General features: G+C 40.9%; 2 protein-coding genes across 3 annotated transcripts in view; one reads left to right on the top strand and one right to left on the bottom strand.

The window, feature by feature from the left end:
* Nucleotides 1-2983: 2983 nt before the first annotated feature.
* LOC113159679 (zinc finger protein ZIC 4-like) lies at nt 2984-7962 on the bottom strand. Its single transcript, XM_026356509.1, has 2 exons — nt 7204-7962; nt 2984-5643 (listed from the first exon to the last, which is right to left on the bottom strand). The coding sequence occupies exons 1-2, from the start codon at nt 7724-7726 to the stop codon at nt 5012-5014; spliced, it is 1155 nt and encodes a 384-aa protein (XP_026212294.1). The 5' UTR covers nt 7727-7962; the 3' UTR covers nt 2984-5011.
* Nucleotides 7963-10213: 2251 nt separating this feature from the next.
* vps8 (VPS8 subunit of CORVET complex) overlaps nt 10214-20830 on the top strand; it is a 46739-nt gene continuing 36122 nt past the window's right edge. For both annotated transcript variants that reach the window (XM_026355186.1, XM_026355184.1), the window contains exons 1-5: nt 10214-10325; nt 14380-14448; nt 15680-15810; nt 17848-17944; nt 18264-18296. In XM_026355186.1, coding sequence (XP_026210971.1) covers nt 10254-10325; nt 14380-14448; nt 15680-15810; nt 17848-17944; nt 18264-18296 — 402 coding nt within the window. In that variant the 5' untranslated portion in view covers nt 10214-10253. The remainder of the gene's footprint in view (nt 10326-14379; nt 14449-15679; nt 15811-17847; nt 17945-18263; nt 18297-20830) is intronic.

Here is a 20830-nt window from a genome sequence, read left to right as displayed (position 1 = left end):
TGATGCCTCTTAACTGATTAAAGACTAGGACCAAACTGTACAATCCCCAAAAAGAGACAAAAACCAACCAAGAGATGTAAAAAAAAAAAAAAAAGAACATACAGTATGTCTCTAAAATGTAACACACGTTTGCAAAGAACCATCATACATACGCAGCACGTGCGTACATAAGGTAGATCAGCCATGCATAACCTCTGGCCCCAAATCCTCCAAAACTATAAACCACTGGCCTCTATAGACTACTGGCTCTGTGTAGGCTACTCTTAGTTGTCCTTTCTCCTTTAAGAAGTATAACTATGCAATAACTATCGAAATAAAGCTAAGCACAGCGGAGGCTACTGAGAACATAATGTTTTCCGGGTGTGATGCTCCTAGTAAATCAATGCTAACACCCTCTTTACTGACACAATAAAGTCAGAAAATCAAGTGTGACGTGAAGCATGTACCAGTCAGTTGCTGAGGACAGTCTACCAGGGGAACATGTGTGACTAAAGTGTTTTGTGTTGTTTGATTCTGTGGAGGGTGCTGTAGCTGTGTAGTGTTTGAAAGGAAACGGTCACACGCATCACATTCCATTAACAAAATAAAAGCTCAGATTAACAGTGAATGCTCCAGCATTTTACTAGTTTTAAAGTGGTTGCCTTCTTTGCTTCTGCAAGTGTTTTTAATACTAAAATTCTAAAAAAAAACATAAGACAAAAACCTTTCACAAAAGCCTTATTTTTTAAAATCTCAGCTTCTCGACAGGGATAGGTACAGCATACTGTAGATGCTGCCTCTTTCTTATTAATTTGTGTTTAACAAAGGACAAATGATTAATTATAACTAAATGGTTTGTTCAACAATTCTATTATAGTTATGAGAAATCACTCATAACCATGCACTCTGATCAGCAGTCTGTCACAGGTGGTGTAAAATAATCTCAGATAAGAAATGCAGATTAAAGATGAGTCCCTGGTGAAACAGATCAGTCAGCCTACAGCGGTATGAGATCACACGTAGAGTAGATGAGGGGGACATTGCAGAAAAGTATGGATTGAGATGTTGTTGTTGTTGTTGTTGTTTTGGGGTTTTTTTTTTGGTCATACTAACTAAAGACCTTCATGCTCAGGTGGTAGTTCCTACGATAGGATATGGACATGACCAGTGTCATACTGGTTATTGCTGCAGCTGCTCATGCTCAGACCTGTGTCAAACTTCTTGACCTTCACCTTATTAATAATCGCCCAATATTTAAGTCTTGTGTTCTTTAAGCCTGATGTTCTGCCGAATGGTCATGATCCAAGTGCAAACATGTTTCCAAAAACTACCTAGAAAATTCACGATACTACATGAAGATGACAAAAATGATGTGAACATTGGTATTTAAATTCAGCAGCATGACACTTAGTTATACAGTTAGTTGAATGTTAAGACATGTCTGAACTGGTCTGGAAGCCTGGAGTGACTTGACATCTGGTTCATACTGCAGTTAACATTTCTCAATGAAGCCATACAGAATGTGGTTCCTAACTTTACCACAAACAAGTGCTACTCTGTGCTCATGCATAGGACACAAATATAAGCTGTAAAAATGTGATTTCAGCATGGTGAGTTTAAAATAAGTTGTTTAGTCTTAGAGCTTGTCAGCACCTGATATCACGAGGGGGCTGTTGACATGCTTCAGATTCCTACGCAGGGCTGTCAAAGCGTGGAGTTTTGACAGTTAATGTGTCTGGATAAAAAGTTAGTTGGATCACACTGAGAAGTGGTTCAGATGTGATTTAGGAAGACGTTTGTCAGAGCAGTGAAGTGTCTTACTGTCCGACACTTCTTTCTAAATCACATCTGAATCACGTCCAGGTGTGCTTTGGTTTGTGGCTGCGAGGGAAGTCCAAGCAGCTTCTCACCTTGAGCCACAGAGGGAGCAGGTGTGTGGCAGACCAGGAGGCGCAGAGAGGGAATATACAGTGGTGCTTGGAAGTTTGAGAGAATTGTCTCTATTTCTGCGTAAACCTACCGACTACAATTTTGATGACGTCCTAAAACTGGATAAAGGTAACTCAATTAAACAAATCAGACAAAAGGTTATACTTACATACCAATTTATTTTTGTGGAGAACATAAAAGAACTTGCAGTGGCTAGTGTCAGTGTTCATGAGTCCACCATTAGGAGAACATTGAACAACAGCTGTGAGCGGGGCAGTCACATTTCAGGTCATATTTATTACAAAGCAGAGACAATTCCAAAGGCTTCACAAATTTTCAAGCACCACTGGGTATAGGCAAACAGCCATTCACACTCACACTGACAGCCAGAAGAACCACACAGCAGGAGGCCTCAAACCCGGGAGCTGGTATCAGTGCCAAAACTGGCACCGTCATATTAATAACTGCATTAATTAGCTGCAAAAGCTTGCTTGCTCATCTAGGGATTATTCATCCAAACTGCAACAACGCAATTCTGTCACTGCTTTTAAATCTCGATGGGCTTCCAGATGAATTATATACTCATACAGTTTTGTCATTAGTGAGCCAGCATACAAGTCAGTCTAATTGTCATTACATTGCTTTTTAAACACTATTTAGAAAGAAATACCTGTTTTTAGTCACCAACGTAACATCCTGGGATCACTGCAATCAAAAAGGATCACTAGCTTTCCTTTGCAGTGAGCTATTATTACTTTTCAGGTGTGCCAACTTTCAGTCGCACCAGGGTTACGACCTAGATGGTCAAGCCTAGTTTATACCTGGAGAATGTCTGCTTAGGGTAGGTTTCTTTATGTTCCAGTATCAAATTAAGTTCAACATGATTTCAATAGTGGATGGATATGCACCAGTCACTTATTAACCTTTTGAAATATTTTCTTCAAACATGGATTAAACTGCTTTTCTAAGCTCTAGCACACACACTGATGCTTACACTGAATATACTTAATATCTGAATCCAAGACGCCGTTTTTTTATGGCAGCACCATTTGATGAAAGGGAAAACTACCACACGTCTTGTGCATCATTTAATACACACTTTCATGTTAAAGGAATACGTGTATGACATATAGGGACATTTTGAACGTTTTGGAAACTTTTGGGGGCTTGACTAAATTGCAAATGAAGTGTAAACAGATGCAGGTGATGTACCCACTGACAGGTCCATTGAGTTGAAGAGGTTAAGGAGACACTTCCAACTGCAGCGACGGACTGTGATCACGTAAAACACTTGTGAACAAGTTACTAGCAAGGGTTTGTTAGTAAGACCTCAGTTTGCTTCAAACTAAGTCAAATCACCTCACTGCATCAAAAATCTGCTTTGTGGCAGCAGTTTACTAGTTTGCTTAAAACATACTGAGACCTTAAAGGACTGGTTCAGAAATTTTCAAGTTGGTCTTAATACAATATTGAGGTGTCTACATGTGTATGAAAAGAGGTCCTGGTTGCTATTATTCATGCTCTGCACAATGAGCATTAGGGGGATTCTCCGAAAGGCATTTGTATTACTAGTAAACATTATTGTATTACAGATGATCTACGTTCTGTACTGCCCTGTGACACCTCAGATGAAGCACATGAGAACTGCAGGTGATGAACAGCTCACACAAGATCTTTTACATATTTTTAGATACAGAGTTTCTTAGCATAAAGGCAAGTGATAGATTTTTTTCTGGGACATTGTATCAAATTTGTGGCAGTGATTTGCAATACCAAGTAACCAGGCTGCTATCGCCAGTCCTTGTACCTGATACACATACTTTAGATTAAAAATGGCAGAGGAAAAGAGCTGTGTCAACAGAGACAAATGGAGAAGAGCGGGTGTACCTACAGTACTCCTGATCTTTATATGGCTATATATTCTGGCATTTATTTATCTCATTACTTACATTATATTTATTTATTTCACTGGCATATCCACTGAGTTTAAATTAAACTGCAGTATATAGATCTGAGGATGTCAAAGGACTCACTGATGAAAGTCTGTCTCACTTCACAGCACCTTTCTTCTCCTTGACCTCTCCAGACTGTTGCTTTACATTAAACATTATCACTGGTTGTATTGTTACGAAGTTGTAACTCACACATGGCTGTGACAGGTGGAAATAGTTCCTGTCAGTTGGGTATTACTTAGACTATCCAGTGTAATTACTTTCTACTATAACACTTGTTGCTGATAAAATGCATATTTACCCCAAATTACGGGGTTAAAGATCCATCTTTGAGAATCAATCCCAGAGCAGCAAATGTTGGGATCAGAAATATTAAGCGCTGAGGATCAATCTGTGGGCATTAGTGTTGTGGTTTTGGTCTCAGTTTCAGAACTTTAGACCTCTATGCATTTTGAAAATGCTCTCCAAAGTTTGGTCAAAACTCATACGTACAGGTGCTTCCATTTTGTTTTGATGAAAAATAAGGCCAGCTTGAAAAATAGTGAACCATTCCTTCAACAGGCACACACTCACCTGCTGTGTTACCACGTGTACAGTGCTACCATGAACTCGAGTTAACACTCACCACTTTACATCAGTGTCAATTTAGCCCTTAATACTGCTGCCTCTACTGTAGCTGGAGCTCTCAGATGAACATCATGTACACACATCATCTTGCCATTCTCTAACAGCAAGCAGAGCAGTCGGGAACATTCACTGGTCCATTTGTACAAAGTTATCCCCCCTGTTAGTTAGGTTTGCTAACGCACACTGATTAGATAACTTGCATAACAGTTTTAGTCAAATATTTTGCTCTTGTCCCTTCTGGCATCATTTGAGCCGTAGCTTGTGGTCCACAAATAGTGACAATCTCCGGGCAAGTTTTGTATGAGACAAAGTACAAAAAAAAAAAAAAAAAAAAGAAAAGAAACAGTAAAAGAAAGAAAAGAAAGCCTCCTCCATCTTAGAGCGGCCACTGATGTTGAACCACACAACTGCTGGTTCTGGAACATGACAGCAGCTATGATTCCACAGAGCATCCTCTGGCCTGATCTAGGTCTAACAGTGTCTGAGGTCTGTTCTTCACATCCAGTTTCACCGGTCCCTCCATCCTATGTAACATACTCCTCATCGTCACTAGGTTCTGATTTGATGTGGTCTGGGTGAAGCAGAGGAAAATGTGGCGCTGTAGTCCTGGTACAGACATACCACTCTTTAATGTTAGACAACTGAGGTAAGGCTGGATTGACTGAGCGCTGGCTCCTGCGCGGGGTCCTGCCACTCTGCTGCTTCTGGGTCAGCTGACTCTTCAGACCCGACAGAGAGAGATCAAGAGGCATTGCCAGCGGAGATGAACTCCGCAGCAGCAGCTTATGGTCCACTTCGCTGGCTGAGCTGATGTCCAACTCATGACTGGACAAAAGGGGAAAGTGAGTGTTACTGTTGGCAAGTGACGGGGAGAGGTGGTTCATTTTAAGGTCTAGGGGCTCAAGTAGAGCCTGATGTGGTTGTTGGAGCTGATGAGGGATGGAGTCGTACAGGTCCTGGGGTTCAGAGGTAGGCGACGACTTGACATGAACTTTCATGTGCTTGCGCAGGGAGCTGGGGTGGGTGTAGGACTTGGTGCAGCCAAGGGCCTTACAGTCATAGGGCTTTGAGGCTGTGTGGACCTGCGAATGCTTCTTTCGGTCACTGCTGTTGGCAAAGCGGCGCTCACAAAACTCACACTGGAATGGCTTCTCACCTGCAACACAATAGAAAATAATCATAGTGATAATAATAACAACAACAGCAAAGTCTCAGTTAAGAGAAATAAATGTGTGTTTTCAAGTCTCAGATTGATGTGATCCAGGTAAACGGCAGTAGGCAGGGATAGAAAACAATTAGGGCTGTGGCCTCTGAGGACTGGGACTGGCCACCACGGATACAGAAACAAGACATCCTGACAACATTAACTCATAGTTCACATTTGGAACTAATGCAAGGTCAAAAATCTAATGGAAGTAGTAGTAGCATTAAGCATGTTGCGACTAAAGCACATATTCAGATGACACCGGTGTATTTCATTGGTCACTGCAATAGACCTGCAGCGGTTGAACACATGTTAGAAATATGGTTGTGCCTCAGGTTTTATATCACAACATTGCTAATTTCCAGTGTGAGGGTGGGAAACATGGCATCACTAATCAGATTCTTACACTTCCCTATTTCCAGATTTACATTATAATAACATGACACAGATTGTGATATCACACTTTGGGCCTTGTAAATACATGATGATAGTGCTGCACACTAAACAGAAACTGGACTAGCTCTTAGAGGCTATTTGGGGTATTGTGGAGGCTGCTTTGTGTGTGAAGTCGTCACAATTCATCATCACTCACTCTTTATTCAGTTATATCAATAAATAAATGTATTGGAATTTTCACCTGCTTAACACTAGTGCAGGTAATCACAGTATCCTTTACAAAGCGTTTATATGCTCTAACTACCAGCTGTATTAATGATATATTTTACGTTAGCTTTTTGTATCTATGTGAACAACTTGCAGAATAACACGTCCATTCTTCTCCAACATTACACTTGCACTAACATTTTAATGAGTTTCTCACGCACCTAATAAACCAACAGCTCAAGAGAGCGCGTCATCTGCAGCTGGGTTCTTACTAAATGTTCAGCATTATTCATTTGTTAAGATTCTACTACATTACGGAGGTGAAATGACCTTGGATCTTTTATCATTTTCAGGGACAATTTGGCAACAGGAGATTTACTCTTGTTGCTGAATTCTACTGTTATAACTGCAGTGTCACTTTTTCATTTCGTTTTCTTAAGGCTGCACCACCTGTTATAACACTGACCATTCCTGCTCTCACATTCTGAGTAACTGGGAGAAAAACAACACAATTCCTGCAAACTATAGTGTTTGGCAGCACCGGAGTTCAAATAACAAATACAGCCGTGTGCATGTCTACGTCGTGCACATGTAATCCGTCCTCTTCCCTCGATCCCAATCCCAGCTGCTGGGGCTGCTTCCTGTCACCTTGCACGACTTAGCTGCGCTTTACAGCCATGGCTCCTCTAGGAAACGAGGGGGCCAACGAAGGAGAGGTGGGATCGGTTGTGAACTCAGCCTACATAAACATGGAGGGGATTCCTAGCAGACTGGGAACAATCTGAGCTCCCCTCGACACGGAGCGTGTGTGTCAGCAGGCAGCTGTCTGAACGCATGACACGGCTTTAAAGACACTAACGAGAGGATCACGCAGGCTCGTGGTCCAGTCGCACAATCATGAAACCCTACCCGTGTGCGTGCGCGTGTGAATCTTGAGGTTCTCGGAGCGTGCGAACATCTTGCCGCAGTTGGGGAACGCGCAGGAGAAGGGCTTCTCCCCGGTGTGCACGCGGATGTGGTTGATGAGTTTATATTTGGCTTTGAACGCCTTCCCGCCGCGCGCACACTCGTGCCACATGCAGACGTGACTGAGGGTCTCGAGCCCCGCCGCTACATGCTCCGTGGTGACGTGGTCAACCAGCTCGTGCATGGAGGTGAAAGTTTGCTGGCAGACGGACGCCGCCGTCCGCCCGAGCCGCTGTCTGCTGCAAGTTCGCTCGACCCATTTGCACACCAGCTCGGTTTTGACAGCGGGGCCTTTGGAGAAATCCAACAGGCCCTCCACCCCGCCGCCGGCGCCGCTGTCGGCACAAGCGGAGATGCTAGTGGCTCTCGTCTGCGGTGGCGAGACGATGCTCGAAGCCCCGGAGTTGTTGTTCCCCAGCGGAGAGACGAGGCCATTGTGCCTGGCCACTACAGCCGCCCGCTTCATGCTCGGCGCGGCGGGCTGCCCCGCTCCCGTCGCCAACTTCAGTCCTCACTTCCACGTAAAATGAGTTAAATCCAAGTGGCAAAGCGTTCGCCGCTGTCCCGCTTCCTTCCTGCGTGTTTTGGTGAAAGGGAGAGCGCATGCGGCAGTGTCTTTACCCCCCGCTGCTCGGTGTTAGATCCCGAGAGTCCGAGCCTCCATGCTTTTATTTACTGTGTGAATGGAGGTGAACGGAGTCGAATAAATACTGCAGGCCGCGGCCCAACACTACCTAGCGGCGTCCTTGTCTCCTTTCCTTCACCCCTCTTTTCTTGTCTCCTTGTCTTATTTTTCAACTAACACGCTCCAGTGTTAGTTGAGTAAGTCCAGTGGTAAAACACGCAAGTAAACCAATTCACACTCGGGGATTAGACTTAGGTTCGTCAAGCATTATACATTTCTGTTGAAATTATGAAATCTAGAAATAAAGTGCATGTTACTCTTTGTGTATATAGAATAAGGTTATTATTATTATTTTTTGCCGTTTTATCTGTTTATTATTATTAATGTAAATTCAATTAAACAATTAAGTATAAATAGATAGATTTTCTGTTTATTAACTAATCAGCTGTTTTACACAAACACCACAGCTTAGAACCTTTCAAACCAAATGAGTTGGCTAGACTAAGGTTAGGACAGGACTATCTCAGTCTATGTGCAAAATTCAGTATTTTTGTTTGGCTAGCAACTAAAGTTTCATCACAAATCATAGCAGGTGAAAGAATGACTGGACTATAATGATTGTTAAGAGTTCAGGGTAATATTTACATTTTCACAGCATGTGTTGCATTATATATCCAGTATAACTACAATTATGAATATTACCTACTAGGTTGCCTTATGTTTCTCTTTAAACAGACAGCCTTTCACACCTATGAATTAATTCCAGTCACTTGTACTTTGCTGCTCCTTCTTTCACTGACAATTACCCATGTCACTCTACGTACATTTGCCTGTGTTTATAGTATTCCTTTTGATCACAACTTTGATGAAAGTTTGCAGCTGCGTTCTAAATAAGCAAATTCAGGAATGATTTAATGCCAATTTTTAAACCACTAACTTAACTTACTGTGTGAAAATATGCTGATGTGAACACTGTGGTCTCCAGAATGATGTGGTGTGTAAAGATACACAGCATGTTACTTGGTATTTGCTAAACCAAGGGGTGTACCACTTTAAATATCACTAAAGAGATTTCTAGATTTCTAAGGTGGCTCTGAGGGGCAAACACATTTTAGAAAGCACAACAACTAAAAATAAATCAGCATAACTTCAGAAAACATAAAAACATTTCAGAAAGCACAATACCTACAGTATGATTTTTATGTAACTTTGAAATATCAGTGACAGAAGGGTGGATGACGATTAACAATGATTTTAGCCCAAAAATATCACTCCTTGCTTATCTACCCATCTGTCACCTAAATCACTTCTCTTGTTAAAGGTTGTGGATGTTTTGTGTTCATATTTAATGTTTATGTTGCATTATCATTTTGCTGTGTTTTCTAAAATGTGTTTTTAGTAAAAGGTTTTATGAGATGTATTTAGCAAAGTTTTACGATGTGGTTTGGATGCTGTGATGGTTTTACCACTGTCGCCTCGCAGCCAAGAGGACCTGCATTGAATCTACTGGAAAGCCGTGTGTGTTTCTGTGTGGAGTTTGCTGATGATGACATACATACGTAGACATGTCTGCAGTCCAAAGACATGCAGTCAGGTTAGGGGTTAACGTTATTGGTGACTCTAACTTGTCCAAATTGTGACTTGTAATCTCTCTCTTTATATCAGTCCAGTCAGCCAGTGAGAGACTGGCGACCTGTCCAGTGTACCATACCTTTTGTCCTATGACAGCTTCAGCATCTCTTTAAAAGAAAAAGTGGTTAGGATAATGAATGGATGTGTTTTGAATTGAGTAGTACAGAAGCACCTTAGGGCCACTATAAAAACAGATGTCCAACTTGCTGTCAATGCAAAGCATCCAACTCATCTAATTTTTGTTGACTTATGTTATGCACCTTACCATAAGCGTCTATTACACACCTACATATCTCTGCTCACTGATGGTTTAAAAAGGATTTTTACCCAGCCACTACAATATGCCTCTCTGTTTATTTCACTTGCTTCCTCACCTGGGTGTTGCAAACTGACTTTTCCTGAGCTGCTCCACAGAGTATTGCTTGGGAAGGTCTTGCCCAGCTCTACTTAAGTCTCTCACTATTTGCAATGTCATTAAACAGAAACAGCTAAATTCAGTAGTGTGGAGCCCTACTGAAACTCTGTCATTAGATTTATATTGCTATTATGATTGTAAAATATTTGTACAATATATTAGAATTCTTTAGTAAAAAAAAAAAAAAAAAGAAGTCCTGTAGGGTCTGCGTAAGAGATCTTATTCTGAAATTTCAACCGGAAGGAGTAGTTAATGTAGTTCCTGTCAGAGGCTGGCAGAGGCAGACCAGAGCAGAGCTTCTCAGTCCATGTAAACCCAGAGATGTCGGAGTCACCGGACGCTGGCAGCCTCGTCTCTGCCTCCTCCCAGCTCAACCTGATGGAGGTGGACGCGGTGAGAGACTATTTATTCCAGTGCTGAAGTCGGTTTCACAACATAGTTTTCTTTGTGGCAGAAATTAAAGCATGATCCATAACTAGCACAACATTAGCTCATGTCAGGTCCCAGTGAGCCCAGCTGCGCATGTCTGACACTCGAAGCTGGCTGCTGGAAGACTGCAGGGATTTTAAAGTGACATTTCTGTGCTCATATATTATGGATACTATCTATTGCTAGCTTTACTGATTGAAACTGTCTTCAGTTAAAACCACTGTTTCTATTCGGACTTGTATCAGTACCATAGTGGACAAACTAGCCGGTTACTCTGTATCACTGTCACGTGATAAAGTGTTTACCATGTAGCTAGCTCACCGCTGTAAATGTTAGCTCTACAGCTTTGCCTCAAACAGTAAAATATTCATATAAGGTTTGCTTTCCATAAATTTAATAAAATTTAATGTCAGTGTAGCAAACGTACAAATGAATGGTGCTACTTTCCATGCGTGGTGTGTTCAGGTACCGTTACTTTCCGCTGTGTCTCATCTCTCAAATGCACAGGAGGGCACTGCTCAACATAATTGTAGTTTACAGTCATTGATTTGTCACATTATTTTATGTTAAATTGAGATACATAGAGCACCTTTAAAAACAATCAGAGGTGACCAAAGCTCTATCAGTAAGACCAATAAGCACAATCAAAGGCCATACAATCAAGACAAGTATGTGTTGAGATATTTCCTAAAGGTGTCAGTAGAGGGAGAACATCACACTGAAAAGGAACAGCGCTCCTAAGTTTTGGTGCAGCCACTGCAAATGTAAGATCTCTCTTCCATACTAGCCTTGATTATAAAACAACTAGGAACAGCTGTTGTAAGGATCTAAGAGGCCCAGATGTAGAGTGGGCTCAGAGAAGTTCTTTTAATGTATCCAGGTGCCAACCCATGCATGGAAAATAAATAAAGTAACCTTAAAATCAATACTGTATTTAACAAGTCCAGAGATGCTAGTACAGGGGTAATGCTTTTTCTTTTACTCGTACCAGTTAGGAGTCTTTCAGTGGCATTATGTACCAATTAAAGATGAGACAATGAGGAGAGGCCAATTCCTACCTATAGTAAGTTGCAGGAAGAGGCATTTAATGCAATGGTGACAGTCTTCAGCTTACAGACATACAGTGGACTCAGTGTTCCTCATTTCACTGCAGTTCATATGTTAGTCTAATTTCAATGCTGAATCACAAATGACACCATTATTCTTGGCATGAGCATTAAGAATAGATGTTAGTGGCCCTAAGTAGCTGGTTACACTGATTGAGCATTATGGTGACTGAAGACAATCACTTATATACTGTATTATTGTCTTGATAAATAATTTATTTGCCATCCAGCATTTTACCTCTTGTGGGCAATTCAAGATAGAATCTTCTTCAAAAGGAGGTGTATTGGCATGTCACAAGTGTAACGGTGACTTAAGATGTTATGTTTGCAAAAAATATAGCCAAGAGAAAGTTTATATATAGCAAATAAAATTGGCATTATAATTGAACCCTGAGGTATTCCACAAGTAAAGGGGGCAATAGAAGAGGAAAACTCACAATTTTAACACAAAAGGCAGTGTCTGTTAATTACAGTATAATACCAGTCAAGGACACTACCCTGGATGCCAGCCTGATCTTTAAGACGACTTAAAACAATTTCTTTATTTGTTCTTATTTATTTGTTTATTAAAGTTGGGCTTTTTAAGAAGAAGCTTTAATATACCATATTTGAGACTCAAAGGCTCAGTTTCATTAGTAAGACTACTATTTATAATCAAAGAGATTGAAGGTAGTACTTCATTTGAAAGCTGTGTGGGAACAATATTCAGGAGGCAAGTGGTGAAATGCATTTTTCTGGGTTTTTTGTTATTGTTGTGTCTCTCACTGTTCAAATAAACCTACCATTGAAATTATAGACTGATCATTTCTTTGTTAGTGGGCAAACTTACAAAATCAGCTGGGGTTCAGAAATATTTTTCCCTGACTGTATGTGGCAGCCAATACACTGTTGTTTTAACAAGGCTGCTTAAGTGCTAATAAAATGTGGTGTAATCAGTCAATTAACAAAAACTATATCAGATATATATATATGGAAAAAAACTCTGCAGCATTGTCTGACACACTCTCAAAAATGATAGCAGATTTATATTATATAAAAATCTACAAAAACAAAGAGCTTCGTAAGTACTGTAGCCCTAAAACTGCCAGTGACCATTGACATCTCCAAACTTTTGCATTTTTCTTTTGTGATGCTTTTCCAGGCTTTCTTTGCAGCCCCTTTCTTGTTGTTTGCTGTTGGGGGTTGCATTATTGGGCAGCTCAAGCTATGACATTACCTCCATTGTGTTTCACTGATGAGATTGTATGTTTGGGGTCATGAGCAGATCCTGCCTTTCTCCTTTAGCCTTTCCATCAAGATGAATCTCATCAGTCCATAAAGCTATGTCCCAGACCTTTTAGGCTAATTTCTGTGTTTTTTTTTGCAAATTCCAGCCTTGTCTTCTTATTCTTCTTGCTAATGAGTGATTTGCATCTTCTTGTGTAGCCTCTGTACTTTTGTTCATGAAGTTTTCTGCGAACAGTAGATTGTGATACCTTCACTCCTGCCCTCTGGAGGTTGTTGTTGATGTCACTAACTTTAGAGTTGTTCTTTACAATGTTTCTGTTGTCAAGTGCTGTTGTCTTCTGTACTCTACCCATTCAACAGCTGTTAGTACACCAGTGGTTTCTTTCTTCTTCAGGACAATTCAGATGGTTGTACTGGATGTGGCCAGTGTTTGTGTAAAGGCTCTAACTGATGTTCCAGCTTTCTCAGCACAATTGCTTGTTTTTTTACCCATAGACAGTTCTCTGGTTTTATGTTGGTACTATGAATTCCATCTGAACAGGCAAAACTCAAATCTGAGTGTAGACATTCAGTTATTTAATGTTTGAATAATCAGTGTATCTGATATTATCCCAAGTTGAGCTGATTTTATCTTCTGTAGAGCAGTTTGTTATCAGGCCTTGTAGATTTCACATTTGGGGCCCTGCTTGGAACTGCTTGAAAAGCAGTGTCTTCTTATCAAGCAGCACTTTCAGTTCTTTGCTCACCTATGGTTTACTGTTAAGGATACACATTAATCACCTTTTCAGAAATTGTGGTTTCCTCAAAGTAAGATATCCAAATTTCTCCTGAGACAGTGCCAGTGGGCTGTATGTCCTGAAAATGAGTGTGTTGAATGTAGGAAGTCAGAAATAGGCCAAGATGATTGACTCGTTACATTTTAGGAGCACCACCTGCTGGACCATAAAGCAAACTTCTGTTTGCTCCGATATTTCAATCTGAATGGACGGACAGATTGTTGGGTTGCTTTTAAGCCAGTCTGAAATACTGGCCCATAAGCTACTTTTAGCAGAGGCAGTAATATTGCCATCTATGATTCTAATACTTGCAAGACGGGAAAGACACATCTGAAATAGTTTTTACGATTCTGAGCCACTGAGAGTTAACAGTTCTTTCCAAGCCCTGATGGAAGAGGGACAAGCTTAAAGGCAATTAATATTAAAAGGTCAAAGACTTTGAAATAAACAGAATAACACACAAGAATCTATTTAACTTGTCTGGCACATGTGCAGTCAGTGCACTGATGCTGTGGACAGTCCAAGTAGCCCTGGATTTGAAGCACATGAACATTCATCTGTGTTTTGACTTGATTAGACCAGCTCCAACACTCTTGTGTCTCACAGTTTTCTAAACCATTCCAACTGGATAAGCCTATGCACAGTTAGAAGAACAGAAGCATGGATGAATCTGAATCTGAATCACAGCTCAGAGGAAGCTCACAGGCTAGAATATGAATCAGTGTGTATTGGGTGGACGGTGAGCTAAGTGGCACTTGCACAGTCCTGAGTCTTGCATTAATTCAGGATAAAACACATGGAGGACAGTGGGACAGATGTAGGAGATTTAAATATGTATCCACTAAAGGACACACAAAGAAACTGATCCTGCTTTCTAACCCTCTGTTTATGTTCAACTTCTGTTCTCAGATCGATGATAAGGAGTTTGACATTCCCCAAGTGGACACACCTCCCACACTGGAGAGTATCCTCAATGAGGTCAAGTATATGTTTATGCACACTTTTCCAACCACACCATAGCAACAACATTAACACCCCTGTGATGGTGGACAGGCATAGAGGACGTGCCTCTGTTCAGCTATTAATACACAAATATATGTTACTTACGGGTACTTCAAAATCAAAGAGCCTTCACTTTTGCTCATCATCAGGTAAAACATCTTGATTAATGTAGACATTATATAGTATAGTGAGGGGCCCTTATTTTTCTCAGCTGCAGACTTTATGTAAACCTCTGCTCATTTTTTAGTTTGCTAGTAGGCAAACTCATCACTTCCTGTTAGCTTAAGGAAATTCTGTAGAACAGCTCACCAGATCTACTGCTCTCCTTTTAGCTTATAGAAGCCATCAGCTTCAGTTTCTTCTCATCTACTTACAGCATCTCATGTCCTTAAAGAGCAACAGCCCTGAAGGAAAGCGCTACAGGCCCTGAACATCAGGACTTAATGTGTTACAATGTAGAGTGGCAGGAAAAATTGTGAACCTTTTGGATTTGATTTCATGTTCTGCATTAATTTGTCATGAAGCATTATCTGATCGTCATCTAAGTCAAGAGTATTAACAAATATGATAAAGTAATAAAGTATTAACACAAAAGAAATTCTGATCTTTCTTGTTTTTATTGAGAACAACTTTAAATACCTCACAGCTACGAGTGGAAAAAGTAAGTAAACCCTGGAAAGGGATACACAGTGATTTCAAAGACTTTAGAAATTCTCCAGTCTACAGTTGGCAAACAATCTACAAATAGAGACCCTTTGGGACTGTGGCTACTCTACAAAGAAGTGGGTGGCCAGTCAAAATAACCCCAAGAGCACCACAAGCACTCATCATTGAGGTAAAGAAACAAAGCTCAGTGACAGCCAAAGATTTGAAGGCATCATTGGAACTGGCTAAGACCTTAACCCAATTAACACCAATAACAACCAGTTATTAATTCCAAGGGTTGACATACTTTTATCACTCGCACTATGAGGTTTTTATACTTGTTTTTGAATAAAGAAATTAACTTTTGTAGTATTATTTTCCTACAGCTGTAGAAGGCTTTCCTGATGATGTGGCGACTCTCATAAGTACCCCATCCCCTTTTCGCCAGAATCAGTTTGTGTTTCTTCATTGTGAAAACAAGCAAAACTGCTGAATTTAGTTAGCTGACATTATCCTTGTAGTTCCTCATAGCTGATTCATTTGTTGTCCTGTTTGTGTGCAGCTGGAGGATGAAGAGGAGCCGTTTGTGCTGGAGGACACCTGCATGCTAAACACAGACAACATGGATGCTCACTCCTGCGACACATCCTCTCTGGCCAGCTCTGATAGCGGAGACCCAGCACACCTCAAACGGCATGGGCACACATGCACACACACATGCACTCCTTGTGCCCTTCAAATCATACAGGAGCTTGACACTGTAGATCACAGGCTCTCACAGGCTCTCACAGGCTCTTTTTAAAGCAATTTAAATATAATTACTACATAAAACTAATACATGTCACACATTAAATGAGTAGGATTGAAATTGCTGACTTGTCTAAACACAAGTCAGCACATGGCATATTGAAAATATTAAATTCTGTTATTGAGTTATTAATAATTTTCATGCCATCTCAGTGTTAAAATACAGCAAACTTCAGTTGATGATATATCTGACCATGTGTAAACAAGGTTCACATCTATATAGGTGTTGCTGCTCCAGAACAAGAATTGGCCAACACAAATACAATGGCAATTACGTGGCGTTTTGCATGAATTGGTCATGAAATGTGCTCCGGTCTTCATCAAACTCACAACAATACACAAACACAGTCTGCTGAAAATAATAGTACACAAACATTTTATGTTTTCATGTTTTTATTGAACATAACATGTAAACATTCACAGTGCAGTTCTCCAAGAGCTAATTGGAGCCAGGAGTGAGCCAACCTTGAGTCCAATCAGTGTGATGATATTGGATGTGTTGCTGAAAGCTGTTCTGCCCTTTAAAAACACACACCAGTTTTGGGTTTACTGGTTTCAAGAAGCACTGCCTGATGTGAACCATGCCTCGCAGAAAAAAGTTCTCAGAAGACCTACAATCAAGAATTGTTGACTTTCATGAAGCTGGAAAGGGTTACAAAGGTATCTCCAAAAGCCTTGATGTCGATGTGTCCACGGTAAGACAGACTGTCTACAAATGGAGAAAGTTCAGCACTGTTGCCACTCTCCCTAGGCGTGGTCGTCCTGTAAAGATGACTGCAAGAGCACAGCGCAGAATGCTTAATGAGGGAAAGAAGCATCCTAGAGTGTCACCTAAAGACTTACAGAAATCTCTGGCACATGCTAACATTTTTGTTGACACATCTAAAATAAGAAAAACATCAAACAAGAATGGAGTACATGGGAGGACACCACGGAGGAAGCCATTGCTGTCCAAAAGAAATATTGCAGCATGTTTGAAGTTTGCAAAAGAGCACCTGGATGTTCCACAGCACTACTGGCAAAATATTCTGTGGACAGATGAAACCAAAATTGAGTGCTGTGTGTGGAGAAAAAAAGGCACAGCACACCTCATCCCCACTGTAAAACATGGCGGAGGGAGCATCATGGTTTGGGGCTGCTTTGCTGCCTCAGGGCCTGGACGGATTGTTGTCATTGATGGAGAAATGAATTCCAGAGTTTATCAAGCCATTTTGCAAGAAAATGTAAGACAATCTGTCCGCCAACTGAAGCTCCACAGAGGATGGGTGATGCAACAGGACAATGATCTGAAGCATACAAGTAATTCAACAAAAGAATGGCTTCAACAGAACAAAATACACCTTCTGGAGTGGCCCAGTCAGAGTCCTGACCTCAACCAGATTGAAATGCTGTGACATGACCTTAAGAGAGCCATTCACACCAGACATCCCAAGAATATTGCTACACTGAAACAGTTTTGTGAAGAGGAGTGGTCCAAAATTATTCCAGATCGTTGTGCAGGTCTGACTTGCAACTACAGGAAACGTTTGGTTGAGGTTATTGCTGCCAAAGAAGGGTCAACCAGTTATTAAGTCCAAAGGTTCACATACTTTTTCCACCCTGCACTGTTAATGTTTACATGTTATGTTCAATAAAAACATGAAAACATATAATGTTTGTGTACTATTATTTTAAGCAGACTGTGTTTTTCTATTGTTGTGACTTAGATGAAGACCAGATCACATTTTATGACCAATTCATGCAAAACTCCACGTAATACCAAAGGGTGCACATACTTTTTTTTCTAACTAGTTCTGAAGAAATGTGAAACAAGCAACACAAACACACACAGCAACTTGTTTTGGATTTATCTCTTGACTTTGCATGTATAAGGTAATAAAATGGAAATTGTCTCCTTTCTTTGTGTGTTTGATCTGTGTGAAGAAAGAGGAGGACAGTGGATCTGAATGCAACAGTTCATGGGTCTGTTCTTCGACATAGCCTGCTGAAAGGCATCTCTGCACAGATAGTCTCTGCTGCTGTAAGACACACACACACACACACACACAGAGAGAAAGGACTGCATTAGTTTTTAAGATGAAAGGATAAACCATTTTAAAACTAATGAGCGCTAATGTGTAATTGTTGTTAGGGATGTTGTAGGCATGCTGTTGAAGTTACCTCAAGATATAGATGCAATTAGTGTTATTTTGTCCTTCATTATACCAGAAGACATATTTCTTAGTTATCTTATAGATATCTTCACTTTAGTAGTAGCTTGAGAATTGTCCATTTGTTCCAGCAGAATAATGCATTTAAGGCGATTTTGAAGCATAACAAAACGTGTGTCTTTCACTCAGGACAAAGTGGATGCTGGACTGCCAACTGCTATAGTAAGTGTTAGTTTGTTTAACTGCAATTTAGCTGAACGCAGAGAGATGATCAGTTTATAGGCATTTGCTAACACCACATTTGGCAATGTCACTTAACATGGCCACATGATGTAGAATGTGTAATGGTTTGTGTTTATCATCAGAAGATAGTAAATGGTCTGCACTTATATAGCGCTTTTCTACCTAGCTGGTATTCAAAGCACTTTACACTGTGTCTCATTCACACATTCACACAGACACACACACTCACACACCGATGGCAGAGCTGCTATGCAGCTGACCTGACTCACCGGGGGATATTTGGGGTTCAGTATCTTGCCCAAGGACACTTTGGCATGTGACATGGCAGCCGGAAATCAAACCACCAATCCTGAGAGAAAAATAACTCTCCACTAAAAGAATCATGGCTGCCACCTACTTGACTGCAAGCTGCTTGTGTGGCACTAACAAGCTAAAGTTTTCTGGCTTCTGGGTTTGCTTTTGTATTATGCCGCCCACTGCAAATGTTTGGTCCCAGTCTTTGCACTCCCACTTACTCCATAGACTTTCGTGGTGTCATCATAAAGATCAAAGTGACTTTTTAGAGCTTTGGAAAGGTCTTACCCACATAAAACTTCCATAGATTGTAAAAAGAGTAAAACCCAACCTTGACTCTAGCTGGAGGTATCCTGTCAACCATTAGGTTGACCATAGGTCCCTTCTTATCATTGTAATGTTGAATGGCTGAAAGGCAGAGCTGTATCCAGCTCTTTTTATACATTTATGATAGCTCTGGTGTCCATTTCTCCTATCACGCAGAGATTTGCAAAGCTGAACAGCCAATCAGTTGTCTTGAGAGGCCGACCATCAGCTTAGTCTGTCACAGCCCTTAATAGGATGCAGTAGAAAACGTTAACATTAGTTGTCAGTTGAATCAAAATCAGTACAAGACAACATCTGGTACAGCTGCTCCCACTTTAACTGTATTAAGTACCTGGGGGTGGGCACAGAAAGCTTCTATAATGTGTCAAAACTGCAAAAAGTCTCAAACCCTGCATGCTCCTAATTAACTAGTTCTTTTTCTTTAAAAATTTTTATATTTTATTGAGTGAACTGTCAGAATTCCATTAATTTAATTTATCATTTCAAGTTTAAATACTTCATTTTAGAACAACCAATGTTACGTTCTGACATTAAAAACTAGTCCTTTTGGTAACCTAGTAATTACTAAATAATTATGTAGTAATTCTTAAACACAGTTTAAATGAAATACCAGTAACTGCATTTAGCTGTGGCTAAAGTAGTCAGAGGTGCCACAGGGCTATCCGGCCACAGCTGATGTTCACGCTGCACTGCTGTGTGGTTCTTCAAAAAGTTGTTTGGGCATTTGTATGTCTGATATGATTGCATCCACATTTCCTGCAGCACTTGCCTATTGTAATGTAGTTACCACAATATTAGGAAGTCGGTACTAGTTGTGTACACTGTTAGAAAATTAGTAGTTGTGATGTACAGTGAGGGAAAAAATTATTTGAACCCCAGCTGATTTTGTAAGTTTGCCCACTAACAAAGAAATGATCAGTCTATAATTTCAATGGTAGGTTTATTTGAACAGTGAGACACAACAATGACAAAAAAAATCCAGAAAAATGCGTTTCAAAAAGAGTTATAAATTAATTTGCATTTCCATGAAGGAAATAAGTATTTGATCCCCTATCCGTCAGCAAGATCTCTAGCTCCCAGGTGGATCTTATACAGGTAACGAGCTGACATTGGCAGCCCTCTCAGCTCGTTACCTGTATAAAAGAGACCTGTCCACAGAAGCAATCAATCAATCCAGATTCCAAACTCTTCACCATGGCCAAGACCAAAGAGCTTTCCAAGGATGTCAGGGACAAGATTGTGGACCTACACAAGGCTGGAATGGGCTACAAGACCATCGCCAAGCAGCTGGGTGAGAAGGTGACAACAGTTGGTGCAATTATTCGCAAATGGAAGAAACATAAATTAACTGCCAATCTCCCTTGGTCTGGAGCTCCATGCAAGATCTCACCTCGTGGAGTTTCAATGATAATGAGAACGGTGAGGAATCAGCCAAGAACCACTCGGGAGGAACTTGTCAATGATCTCAAGGCAGCTGGGACCATAGTCACCAAAAAAACAGTTGGTAACACACTACGCCGTGAAGGACTGAAATCCTGCTGTGCCCGCAAGGTCCCCCTGCTCAAGAAAGCCCATCTACAGGCCCGTTTGAAGTTTGCCACTGAACATCTGACTGATTCAGAGGAAGACTGGGTGAAAGTGTTGTGGTCAGATAAGACCAAAATCGAGCTCTTTGGCATCAACTCAACTCGCTGTGTTTGGAGGAGGAGGAAGGCTGCCTATGACTCCAAAAACACCATCCCCACTGTCAAATATGGAGGTGGAAACATTATGCTTTGGGGGTGTTTTTCTGCCAAGGGGACAGGACAATTGCACCGCATCAAAGGGAGGATGGATGGGGCCATGTACCGTCAAATGTTGGGTGAGAACCTCCTTCCCTCAGTCAGGGCATT

Source organism: Anabas testudineus, chromosome 15 (assembly GCF_900324465.2).
Source record: "Anabas testudineus chromosome 15, fAnaTes1.2, whole genome shotgun sequence".
Taxonomy (NCBI): domain Eukaryota; kingdom Metazoa; phylum Chordata; class Actinopteri; order Anabantiformes; family Anabantidae; genus Anabas; species Anabas testudineus.
The sequence above is the reverse complement of the archived record's forward strand: the minus strand, read 5'-3'. Positions and strand labels throughout refer to the sequence as shown.

Coding starts and splice junctions, on each gene's coding strand:
- LOC113159679 (XM_026356509.1), bottom strand. CDS start 7,726: ATGAAGCGGGCGGCTGTAGTGGCCAGGCACAATGGCCTCGTCTCTCCG. Junction 5,644..7,203: donor TCACACGCGCACGCACACGG/GTAGGGTTTCAT, acceptor ATTGTGTTGCAG/GTGAGAAGCCATTCCAGTGT.